The 12,863-nt window shown below is 54.1% G+C and overlaps 1 protein-coding gene across 1 annotated transcript in view; it reads left to right on the top strand.

The window, feature by feature from the left end:
• The window catches only part of LOC132814034 (multiple epidermal growth factor-like domains protein 6), a gene marked incomplete at its 3' end in the record, with an annotated part of 29,554 nt that extends 19,571 nt beyond the window's left edge, over positions 1–9,983 (top strand). The window contains exons 19-27 of the mRNA XM_060823352.1: positions 598–780; positions 1,168–1,326; positions 1,942–2,097; positions 3,375–3,524; positions 3,854–4,006; positions 6,226–6,369; positions 8,384–8,539; positions 9,057–9,209; positions 9,822–9,983. Of these exons, the coding sequence (XP_060679335.1) occupies positions 598–780; positions 1,168–1,326; positions 1,942–2,097; positions 3,375–3,524; positions 3,854–4,006; positions 6,226–6,369; positions 8,384–8,539; positions 9,057–9,209; positions 9,822–9,983 (1,416 nt within the window). The remainder of the gene's footprint in view (positions 1–597; positions 781–1,167; positions 1,327–1,941; positions 2,098–3,374; positions 3,525–3,853; positions 4,007–6,225; positions 6,370–8,383; positions 8,540–9,056; positions 9,210–9,821) is intronic.
• Positions 9,984–12,863: the final 2,880 nt, after the last annotated feature.

The following is a 12,863-nucleotide window of genomic DNA, read 5'->3' as shown; positions in this document are numbered from 1 at the left end:
TTTCCCTTTGCCTCTCTTTGTGCATTCCCGCAGCACATCTCTCTCTTCTCTCTCTCTCTCCTTGTGTGACATCATTTCATCTCCATTTGTTGCATGTCTGTCTGATTCTCTCTCTTTCTCTCTCTCTTTCTCTCTCTCACTCTCTCTGTCTCTCTCTCTCTCTCTCTGTCTCTCTCTCTCTCTCTCTCTCTCTCTGTCTCTGTCACATGCCACACTCTCTCTCTTTCTCAGTCATGCCTCTCCATCTGTCCCTCTGTGCTGCTGTCTCTCCTGTCTCTCTGTAGCCCTGTTTCTCTGTCACCTCTCATTCTGTCTGTCTGCTGCATGTGTTTCTGTCTTTCTCAGTCACATCTTTCCTTCTGTCACTTGCTCTCTGTGTCGCTATCTCTTCTCTCTCTTTGCCCCTCTCTCTCTGTCACCGCACTTGCTGTCTCTCGGCTGCATGTTCCTGTCCCTCTCTCTCCGTCTTTGTCACCTTTCTCTCCCTGTTCCTCTCACCTTTTTTGTCTCCCTCTCACTCTGCCCCTTCCCTCTCCCACCCATTCCCCCCAACACCTCTCCTGCTCTCTCCCATAACCGGAACTATTACATTTGCAGACTCGTGGAAATCTGAGGAATGTCCTAAGCCGTCCTCCCTGGATCGTGCCTGCAGGATGAATCACAGCGCCTCGTGTGGAGATGATGGGGATTGTGGCAAGTGGAGGTCATGTTGTGAGACACCTTGTGGTAGACGCTGTGTCCACCCCTTCATGGGGCAGAGCAGGAGTTTGTCCGTCTCAGGTAACTGAGTACATTCCATAATCCTTCAATCATACCAGACTGGGATCACCAGGCACACTTCCCCGGTCTCCACATCTCCCGAGGTTGAACTGTACTCTAGCGTGTACTGTTCCCCGGTCTCCTTGTCACCTCGGGACACCACGCACAGTTTGTATCTCTGCAAACGGGGTGGAATGGATTGGTGTTGGGAATGTCGTCGGCACAGTCGAGGGTTGGGGGTGTCGTGCCTCCTGTTGCTAACTTGTTCATTGCACCAATAAAGCTGCTATGTCCTGATGTCCTTGATGAGGCCTTCCTCTATGTCTAAGCTGTGTCTATCTCTCTCCCTTTCCCTGTCCCTCTCTCCCTTTCCCTGTCCCTCCCTCCCTCACTCTCTCTCTGTGACAGATCGGACATCTGGAATGTGTCCTTCTCCTGCTCGCCTCTCTGCCGTGTGTAACCTGAAGTACGGTGAGCTGTGTGAGGAAGATAATGACTGCTACGCATGGCAGATGTGCTGCAACACCAGCTGTGGGCGTCGCTGTGTCCATTCCTACCGCAGCAGGGGTAAGTAACTCCGTTTACTGAGCAGCAGCCTACCCTCTCCCTCCCCACCCACAACCTCCACCACAGACCGTGTTCATCAGGGATCGGGAGATACAGAAAGTCACTGTGTTTGTGTTTCTGTTCCTGCATATCTGTGTGTGTGTCTGTGTGTGTGTGTGTGTGTCTGTGTGTGTGTGTGTGTGTATCTCTGTCTGTCTCTCTGTCTTTCCCACTCTCTCTGTCTCTATCTCTCTCTCTCTCTGTCTGTCTCTCTCTCCCTTTCACCCTCCGGTCTGTTCATCTTTATATCTCTCGGTCTTGTCTCCCTCCTTCTCTCTCTACTCTTGCTTTCTCTCTCTATCTCCTTCTCTCTCTCTCTCTCTCTATGTCTGTCTCTTCCTCCATGTCTCTCTCTCTCTCTCTCTCTCTCTCCCTGTCTTTCTCCCTCTCTTTCTCTCCCTGTCTCACTCCCTCTCTTTCTCTCCCTGTCTCACTCCCTCTCCCTCTCTCTGTCTCTCTCTCTCTCTCTTTCTCTCTGTCACCCTGCCCTTGAGCTCGGGGCGAAGTCAGTGAATGATAGTTCAAGCAGCAGCAGCAGCAGTTTCTGAAGCTAAGATGAAGCCTCTGTCTCTGTAGGGAGTGAACAAAGGTGTCCCTCACCTTCCAGACTGAGCCACGTCTGTACCATGAGTTTCCACACTCAGTGCAATGAGGACAGCGACTGCGAGGGCTGGCAAACCTGCTGCAATACCACCTGTGGGAACAGATGTGTCTTCAAGTTCCTGTCCAGACGTAAGGCACCACTCCTGTTAAGCTCTGTGTATCATCCCACTGGCTACAGGTATCGAGCCAGGAGGGTTTGTTGGTGGGAGAGTGTAGAGGGAGCTGCACCCTGAACCTAACCCCATGCTGTCCCTGTCCCTGGGAATGGTCGATGGTGGGACAGTGTAGAGGGAGCTGCACCCTGTACCTCACCCCATGCTGTCCCTGTCCCTGGGAATGGTCGATGGTGGGACAGTGTAGAGGGAGCTGCACCCTGTATCTAACCCCATGCTGTCCCTTTCCCTGGGAATGGTCAATGGTGGGACAGTGTAGAGGGAGCTGCACCCTGTATCTAACCCCATGCTGTCCCTGTCCCTGGGAATGGTCGATGGTGGGACAGTGTAGAGGGAGCTGCACCCTGTATCTAAACCCCATGCTGTCCCTTTCCCTGGGAATGGTCAATGGTGGGACAGTGTAGAGGGAGCTGCACCCTGTATCTAACCCCATGCTGTCCCTGTCCCTGGGAATGGTCGATGGTGGGACAGTGTAGAGGGAGCTGCACCCTGTATCTAAACCCCATGCTGTCCCTGTCCCTGGGAATGGTCGATGGTGGGACAGTGTAGAGGGAGCTGCACCCTGTACCTAAACCCCATGCTGTCCCTGTCCCTGGGAATGGTCGATGGTGGGACAGTGTAGAGGGAGCTGCACCCTGTACCTAAACCCCATGCTGTCCCTGTCCCTGGGAATGGTCGATGGTGGGACAGTGTCGAGGGAGCTGCACCCTGTACCTAAACCCCATGCTGTCCCTGTCCCTGGGAATGGTCGATGGTGGGACAGTGTAGAGAGAGCTGCACCCTGTAGCTAACCCCCATGCTGTCCCTGTCCCTGGGAATGGTTGATGGTGGGACAGTGTAGAGGGAGCTGCACCCTGTATCTAACCCCATGCTGTCCCTGTCCCTGGGAGTGTGTGATCGGGGGGATGGTGTAGAGAGACCTTTACTCTGTATCTAACCCCATGCTGTCCCTGTCCCTGGGAGTGTGTGATCGGGGGGATGGTGTAGAGAGACCTTTACTCTGTATCTAACCCCATGCTGTCCCTGTCCCTGGGAGGGTGTGATCGGGGGGATGGTGTAGAGAGACCTTTACTCTGTATCTAACCCCATGCTGTCCCTGTCCCTGGGAGGGTGTGATCGGAGGGATGGTGTAGAGGGAGCTTTACTCTGTATCTAACCCCATGCTGTCCCTATCCTGTGGGAGTGTGACCCTCTCCATATGTCCTGATGTGACTGTCACTTTGTTCCTTCCAGCGACCCAGTGCCCTGCCTCCACCCGCTTGGACCCATTCTGTGAGATGAAGTTGGGAGACGTGTGTCAGAATGACACTGACTGCCATGCCTGGTCATCATGCTGCAATGCCACCTGTGGAAAGAGATGTGTACCTCGTTTCCTCATGAGCCGTAAGTGATCAGTGTATCTCTGTTTGTTCAGAGCCTCTGCTGTGGTGATGACAGTCCATGGCAGTGTGGGCAGGGAGCTGGGAGGGTGTGTGTGTGTGTGTGTGTGTGTGTGTGTGTATCCGTGGGATAGGGGGATGTGGTATTTGGAGATTCACCCGGAATTGCCTAAATACCTGAGGCTTCCTGAATCCCGGGGCTGTGGAGCTGGTGTGTCAGTGATGGAAGAGCCGTGGGAGTCCCTCGTTTACCGCTCGTGTCTCACTCGAGCAGATCCGAGGGAGTTGTGTGTTTCTGTACAGCTGTATCCATACTGTCTCTGTGCTGTCCAGGTGATGATACCTGTCCTGCTCCCCACCGCCTGGAGCCCATGTGTGACCTGAAACTCGGAGATCGTTGCAGCGGAGATGAAGACTGTGATGCCTGGCAGAGCTGCTGTGAGAGCAAATGTGGAAATATCTGTATCCCCAGTTTCATGGATGATGGTACGTTGTGGGGGTGAGACTGTGAGGGAGATGGTGTGGAGAGAGAGAGAGGAGGGGTACTGGGAAGATGGGGGAGAGAGGGAGAGCAAAGGGGACCAGGAAAATGGGACAGAGAGAGAGAGAGAGACAGAGAGAGAGAGAGAGAGGGGGCACTGGGAAGATGGGACAGGGAGAGAGGGAGAGCAAAGGGGACCAGGAAAATGGGACAGAGAGAGAGAGATAGAGACAGAGAGAGAGGGAGGAGGGGGCACTGGGAAGATGGGGGAGAGAGTGGGAGCAAAGGGGACCAGGAAAATGGGACAGAGAGAGAGAGAGGAGGGGGCACTGGGAAGATGGGGGAGAGAGTGGGAGAGAGAGAGGGAGCAAAGGGGACCAGGAAAATGGGACAGAGAGAGAGAGATAGAGACAGAGAGAGGAGGGGGCACTGGGAAGATGGGACAGAGAGAGAGAGAGAGAGAGACAGAGAGAGAGGAGGGGGCACTGGGAAGATGGGGGAGAGAGAGAGAGCAAAGGGGACCAGGAGAATGGGTCTCAGAGCAAGAGATACAGAGGGAAAGGCAGAGAGAGGAGGGGGCACTGGGAAGATGGGAGAGAGAGAAAGACTGGGGGTTGCGGGGGGAGTCTGGGAGAATTGGACAGAGAGAGAGGGAGAGACACAGTGACAGAGAGAAGGAGAGAGAGAGGGAGAGACAGAGAGAGAGAGAGAGCAGGACCAGCAGAATGGGACAGAGAGGGAGAGATGGATAATGGGAGAGAGAGAAGGCCCGGGAGAATGGGACAGAAAAAGAAAGAGAGAGAGAGAAAGGAGGGAGGACCGAGCCCGAACGTGAGAGTGGTTGGGAGATTGAGCTAGAGAGGAAGGGAGAGGCGAGGGAAGAATGAGACACAGTGAGGGGAGGAATCCGGTAGACAGACTCTGGGTGACATGAAGGAGGAATGAGAGAGGGACATAGAAAGGGACATGGAAGGACTGGGAGAGCGGCTGGTGGGAAATATGATTGGACAGATGGTGAGTTCAAACCAGAGAGGAGCAGAGGATGAGGGAGTCCAATCAACTCTGGAAGTTACACAGATGAGGCTGAGGTTTAGATTTCTATTTTATTTTCACATGTGGTGGAGTAGAGGAATCCAGGAACACAGTTTAAAAGGTATTCTTCATTCTCCATTCCAGCAACACGGAAATGGTGAGAGAGACTGAGAGGGAGTAATAGACAGAAAGATATTAATGTCCTTCCCCAGCTGACAGTACCTGCTCCCTCAGCACTGACCCTCCGTCAGTACCTGCTCCCTCAGCACTGACCCTCCGTCAGTACCTGCTCCCTCAGCACTGACCCTCCGTCAGTACCTGCTCCCTCAGCACTGACCCTCCGTCAGTACCTGCTCCCTCAGCACTGACCCTCCGTCAGTACCTGCTCCCTCAGCACTGACCCTCCGTCAGTACCTGCTCCCTCAGCACTGACCCTCCGTCAGTACCTGCTCCCTCAGCACTGACCCTCCGTCAGTACCTGCTCCCTCAGCACTGACCCTCGGTCAGTACCTGCTCCCTCAGCACTGACCCTCCGTCAGTACCTGCTCCCTCAGCACTGACCCTCCGTCAGTACCTGCTCCCTCAGCACTGACCCTCCGTCAGTACGTGCTCCCTCAGCACTGACCCTCTGTCAGTACCTGCTCCCTCAGCACTGACCCTCCGTCAGTACCTGCTCCCTCAGCACTGACCCTCCGTCAGTACCTGCTCCCTCAGCACTGACCCTCCGTCAGTACCTGCTCCCTCAGCACTGACCCTCTGTCAGTACCTGCTCCCTCAGCACTGACCCTCCGTCAGTACCTGCTCCCTCAGCACTGACCCTCCGTCAGTGCCTGCTCCCTCAGCACTGACCCTCTGTCAGTACCTGCTCCCTCTGCACTGACCCTCCGTCAGTAACTGCTCCCTCTGCACTGACCCTCCGTCAGTAACTGCTCCCTCTGCACTGACCCTCTGTCAGTACCTGCTCCCTCAGCACTGACCCTCCATCAGTACCTGCTCCCTCTGCAGTGACCCTCCTTCAGTGCCTGCTCCCTCAGCACTGACCCTCTGTCAGTACCTGCTCCCTCTGCAGTGACAGTCCGTCAGTACCTGCTCCCTCCGCAGTGACCCTCCAACAGTGACCCACTGGCAGGCATGCCTCCGCCAATCCACCCCTTTTCCCTGCTCCTGTAATCTCCATGTTGTTGTGTTATAGATGAGGAAGGAGAGTGCCCCGCTCCGTCCCGGGTGAAGAGGCATTCGAATGTATCGTGTGTGACAGATGAGGACTGCGGGAGCTGGGAACAATGCTGCGACATGGGCTGCGGAAGGAAATGTGTTCACAGCAGCTCACTGCACAGTAAGGACAGTGTGAAGCCAGACTATCAGAGGGTCTTCCCATGGACAATGTGGTATCACTGCACTGAGTAACCCTCTCCCACTCTCACACTCATATATATCTATATATATATATATATATATATATATATACACATACACACACTCTCACACACACACACACACACACTCACACACACTCTCACATCCACACACACACACTCACACACACACACACACACAGACACGCGCGCGCACACACACACACTCGCATCCACACACACACGCACACTCATCCAGACAGACGCATACACACGCACAAACACACACGCGTGCACACACTCATATATACAGACTCACACACATGCACTCACACACACACACACACACACACACTCACATCCACACATACACGCACACACTCATATACACAGACACAAGCACCTACACAGACACACTCACAAAGAGACGTGAGGTCTCACACAGACACGTTGTCACACACACACACACACACACACACACACACACACACACACACACACACACACACACACACATGCATTCATATAGACAAACACACACACACTCACATCCACACACACACGCGCACACACTCATATATACAGACTCATGTACACGTACACGCATACATCCACACAGTCATTCACAGAGACACAGACACACAAACGCTCCCACATACACAGACACACTCACAAAGAGACGTGAGGTCTCACACAGACACGGTCTCTCTCACAAATACACGGACAGAGATGAGGTGTCTCACACACACACACACACACACACACAGACACACAGACACATACACAGACACACACACACACACACACACACACACTCGCACACACACACACACAGACACACTCACAAAGAGACGTGAGGTCTCACACAGACACGGTCTCTCTTACAAATACACGGACAGAGATGAGGTGTCTCACACACACACACACACTCACAAACACATACACACACACACACACACACATACACACACACACGCGCGCGCACATACACACACACGCACACACACACACACACACACACTCGCACACACGCAGTATCACACACTCATACACACTCACACACACTCATATACACACACACTCACACACGCAGTATCACGCACACACACACTCACACGCACACACATGGACACACACACACACACAGTATCTCACACACACTCACACACACGCAGTATCTCACACACACACACACACACACACACACAGTATCTCACACACACACATATACACACACACACACACACAGAGTATCTCACACTCGCACACACACACACTCGCACACACGCAGTATCACACACTCATACACACTGACACACACTCATATACACACACACTCACACACGCAGTATCACACACACACACACTCACACACACACGCTCTCACACACACACACGCACACACGCAGTATCTCACACACACACACTCACACGCACACACATGCACACATACACACACGCAGTATCACACACACACTCACACACTCACACACACACACACACACACACACACGCAGTATCTCACACTCACACACACACACTCACTCACATGCACACACTCACACGCAGTATCACACACACAGTGATGCAAATGGCCAAGCCTGTGACCCTCTGCTCTGACTGAGGTGGGATTACAGGTGGAGGCCTTTCACTGCTGTGTCTATGCTGACATCTCTTCAAGTGACATCTGTCTCCTTCCAGTGCTCACACTCGACCTGACCTTTTCCCTTGTCCGAATCACCTGGACCTTTGTGCTCCCTCAGCCAACACACAGGAGGCAATGGAGCACTGTCTGTGAGCCCAGCTCGAACCAGGGTTGGAGAAAGAGGTGGCGTGCCTTTGGGTGGTCATGGGGAGGTGGTTGGACAGTGGGGTGCAGTGGGTTATTGTCCCTGGATTTGTCTTTGGAAGGGTCTGGGGGCCTGTGTCTGTAAAGGAGGGCGGTATGCTCAGGACAGGCTCTGTAATAATGTCTCAATATCTGTGCCCACACAGAGGGAGAGTCCCAGTGCCCACACAGCCGTACCCTGGGCAAGGTCTGTAACATGACGTTAGGAGATGAGTGTGAGGCTGATACTGACTGTGACCGTTGGCAAATGTGCTGTGACGCTGGCTGTGGAAAAAGATGTGTTTTCCGATTCTTCAAAGGAGGTGAGGGGTCATCTGGTGATGGTTGTGGTGTGGGGGGATGTTATGGGGGGACACGGGATAGAGGAGCATGACTCTATATATAACCCGGTGCTGGGAGTGTTTGATGGGAACAGTGAAGAGGGAGATTTCCTCTGTACCTTACCCCATGCTGTCCCTGTCCTGGGAGTGTTTGATGGGAACAGTGTAGAGGGAGATTTCCTCTGTACCTTACCCCATGCTGTCCCTGTCCTGGGAGTGTTTGATGGGGACAGTGTAGAGGGAGATTTCCTCTGTACCTTACCCCATGCTGTCCCTGTCCTGGGAGTGTTTGATGGGGACAGTGTAGAGGGAGATTTCCTTCCAGGGTAAAACAATAAGGAGGGATGTATTCTTTACACTGCGCTGTGTGTATGATCGTTGGGGACCGTGCAGACTGAGAGAGACTTGCTCAGTTTCCACCCTGTCCATCTGGAGGTGTTTATCCTGAGACTCGGACTGAGCTTTAACCCAGTCTTTTCCCTTTCCTTCTTCTCTCCAGAGAATGGGAGCTGCCCGGATGCCAGGCGCCTTACCCCGATGTGCAATGTTAACTACGGCCAGGAGTGTACAAATGACGATGACTGTGATCTGTGGCTCTCGTGCTGTGAGGCCGGATGTGGGAAGAGATGTGTCCATCGGTATCACAAACGCGGTGAGGATGACTGACCCTCCCATTCCCTCCTTTAGCAAACACTGCACACACCTGGTGGAGTCACTCTGACTGAGGCAGAGACCCCTGTCTGTCCCAGGAACCCAATCTCCCTGCCCCCTGCAGTTAGAGTATTCAGTTTGAGGATGTCCCCTCTCAGTAGGAGACTCCTTCCCAGGTCTCAGCTCATCCAGAGCCATTTCAGGATCATTCCCAATGGGAGTGAGTCTCCCCCAGTCTACTAAATCCCATTGGAAAGCCAGCCCCAGTCTGCCCAATCCTGTTGTCATCAGCTTGTTCCCATTGGAAGGTGCTGCTCATAAAACTGACAGCCATTTGCCACCCTCTCTGTATTCCCCCATTCCCGTTTCCCCCACTCCCAGCTCCCCCCACTCCCATTTCACCTTCCTCACTGAGCTGTCATGTTTGGCCAAGCCAGAACGGAAACCAATGTGAAACCCTCCCTCCTCATTGTCAGACTGCCATCCCCAATCTACCCCTTTGTCTCCAGGCTTCCCCTTGTTTTTCCCTGGATGATCCCATACTCCGTATAACCAGGGCGGTGCTGAATTTCCATCCAGCCTCTCACTGAATTCGGATTTGTCCCGAACACAGGGAAGCGAGACGCAGAGTGTCCCAAACCATTCCAGATGCAACATATCTGTGACCGGGACGATGCCGAGGAGTGTGAGGTAGACGAGGACTGCGCAAGGTGGAAGCAGTGCTGTAACGTCGGGAACTGCGGCAAACGCTGCGTCTATGGGGTCCACAGGCAAGGTGAGGAAGGGCGAACTCTTCTCTCAAAGAGGAGAGTGTACGAGAGAGGTGCAGTTCTGTGAGGCAAGAGAGAGGTGCTCATGTGTGAGGGAGAAGGGTTAGCTCGCTGTGTGTGTGAGAGGAGAGTGGTCCCTGTGTGTGTGTGCGAGAGGAGAGTGGTCCCTGTGTGTGTGTGCGAGAGGAGAGTGGTCCCTGTGTGTGTGTGCGAGAGGAGAGTGGTCCCTGTGTGTGTGTGTGAGAGGAGAGTGGTCCGTGTGTGTGTGTGTGTGTGTGTGTGTGTGTGTGTGTGTGTGTGTGTGTGGAGAGTGGTCCCTGAGTGTGAGAGAGGAGAGTGGTCCCTGTGTGTGTGTGAGAGAGGAGAGTGGTCCCTGAGTGTGTGTGTGAGGAGAGTGGTCCCTGAGTGTGTGTGTGAGGAGAGTGGTCCCTGTGTGTGTGAGAGAGGAGAGTGGTCCCTGAGTGTGTGTGAGAGGAGAGTGGTCCCTGTGTGTGTGAGAGAGGAGAGTGGTCCCTGTGTGTGTGTGTGTGTGAGAGGAGAGTGGTCCCTGTGTGTGTGTGTGTGTGAGAGGAGAGTGGTCCCTGTGTGTGTGTGAGAGGAGAGTGGTCCCTGTGTGTGTGTGTGTGTGTGTGAGAGGAGAGTGGTCCCTGTGTGTGTGTGAGAGGAGAGTGGTCCCTGTGTGTGTGAGAGAGGAGAGTGGTCCCTGTGTGTGTGTGTGTGAGAGGAGAGTGGTCCCTGTGTGTGTGTGTGTGTGAGAGGAGAGTGGTCCCTGTGTGTGTGTGTGTGTGAGGAGAGTGGTCCCTGTGTGTGTGTGTGTGAGAGAGGAGAGTGGTCCCTGTGTGTGTGTGAGAGGAGAGTGGTCCCTGTGTGTGTGTGTGTGTGTGTGTGTGTGTGTGTGTGTGTGTGTGTGTGTGTGTGTGAGAGGAGAGTGGTCCCTGTGTGTGTGTGTGAGAGGAGAGTGGTCCCTGTGTGTGTGTGTGAGAGGAGAGTGGTCCCTGTGTGTGTGTGAGAGAGGAGAGTGGTCCCTGTGTGTGTGTGAGAGAGGAGAGTGGTCCCTGTGTGTGTGTGTGAGGAGAGTGGTCCCTGTGTGTGTGTGTGTGTGAGAGAGGAGAGTGGTCCCTGTGTGTGTGTGTGTGTGAGAGGAGAGTGGTCCCTGTGTGTGTGTGTGTGTGAGAGGAGAGTGGTCCCTGTGTGTGTGTGTGAGAGGAGAGTGGTCCCTGTGTGTGTGTGTGTGTGTGTGTGTGTGTGTGTGTGTGAGTGAGGAGAGTGGTCCCTGTGTGTGTGTGAGAGGAGAGTGGTCCCTGTGTCTGTGTGTGTGTGTGAGAGGAGAGTGGTCCCTGTGTGTGTGTGTGTGTGTGTGTGAGAGGAGAGTGGTCCCTGTGTGTGTGTGTGTGTGTGTGTGAGAGGAGAGTGGTCCCTGTGTGTGTGTGTGTGTGTGTGTGTGAGAGGAGAGTGGTCCCTGTGTGTGTGTGTGTGAGAGGAGAGTGGTCCCTGTGTGTGTGTGTGAGAGAGGAGAGTGGTCCCTGTGTGTGTGTGTGAGAGGAGAGTGGTCCCTGTGTGTGTGTGTGAGAGGAGAGTGGTCCCTGTGTGTGTGTGTGTGAGAGGAGAGTGGTCCCTGTGTGTGTGTGTGTGTGTGTGTGAGAGAGGAGAGTGGTCCGTGTGTGTGTGTGTGTGAGAGGAGAGTGGTCCCTGTGTGTGTGTGTGTGAGAGGAGAGTGGTCCCTGTGTGTGTGTGTGTGTGTGTGTGTGTGTGTGTGTGAGTGAGGAGAGTGGTCCCTGTGTGTGTGTGAGAGGAGAGTGGTCCCTGTGTCTGTGTGTGTGTGTGAGAGGAGAGTGGTCCCTGTGTGTGTGTGTGTGTGTGTGTGAGAGGAGAGTGGTCCCTGTGTGTGTGTGTGTGTGTGTGTGAGAGGAGAGTGGTCCCTGTGTGTGTGTGTGTGAGAGGAGAGTGGTCCCTGTGTGTGTGTGTGAGAGAGGAGAGTGGTCCCTGTGTGTGTGTGTGAGAGGAGAGTGGTCCCTGTGTGTGTGTGTGAGAGGAGAGTGGTCCCTGTGTGTGTGTGTGTGTGTGTGTGTGAGAGGAGAGTGGTCCCTGTGTGTGTGTGGTGTGTGTGTGTGAGAGAGGAGAGTGGTCCGTGTGTGTGTGTGTGTGAGAGGAGAGTGGTCCCTGTGTGTGTGTGTGTGAGAGGAGAGTGGTCCCTGTGTGTGTGTGTGTGAGAGGAGAGTGGTCCCTGTGTGTGTGTGTGTGAGAGGAGAGTGGTCCCTGTGTGTGTGTGTGTGAGAGGAGAGTGGTCCCTGTGTGTGTGTGTGTGAGAGAGGAGAGTGGTCCCTGTGTGTGTGTGTGAGAGAGGAGAGTGGTCCCTGTGTGTGTGTGTGTGTGTGAGAGGAGAGTGGTCCCTGTGTGTGTGTGTGTGTGAGAGGAGAGTGGTCCCTGTGTGTGTGTGTGAGAGAGGAGAGTGGTCCCTGTGTGTGTGTGTGTGTGAGAGGAGAGTGGTCCCTGTGTGTGTGTGTGTGTGAGAGGAGAGTGGTCCCTGTGTGTGTGTGTGTGTGAGAGGAGAGTGGTCCCTGTGTGTGTGTGTGTGTGAGAGGAGAGTGGTCCCTGTGTGTGTGTGAGAGAGGAGAGTGGTCCCTGTGTGTGTGTGTGTGTGAGAGGAGAGTGGTCCCTGTGTGTGTGTGTGAGAGGAGAGTGGTCCCTGTGTGTGTGTGTGTGTGAGAGGAGAGTGGTCCCTGTGTGTGTGTGAGAGGGGAGTGGTCCCTGTGTGTGTGTGTGAGAGAGGAGAGTGGTCCCTGTGTGTGTGTGTGAGAGGAGAGTGGTCCCTGTGTGTGTGTGTGAGAGGAGAGTGGTCCCTGTGTGTGTGTGTGTGAGAGGAGAGTGGTCCCTGTGTGTGTGTG

Source organism: Hemiscyllium ocellatum, unplaced genomic scaffold (assembly GCF_020745735.1).
Source record: "Hemiscyllium ocellatum isolate sHemOce1 unplaced genomic scaffold, sHemOce1.pat.X.cur. scaffold_640_pat_ctg1, whole genome shotgun sequence".
NCBI lineage: Eukaryota > Metazoa > Chordata > Chondrichthyes > Orectolobiformes > Hemiscylliidae > Hemiscyllium > Hemiscyllium ocellatum.
Note: the sequence above shows the minus strand (reverse complement) of the source record. Positions and strands in the feature narration are given on the sequence as shown.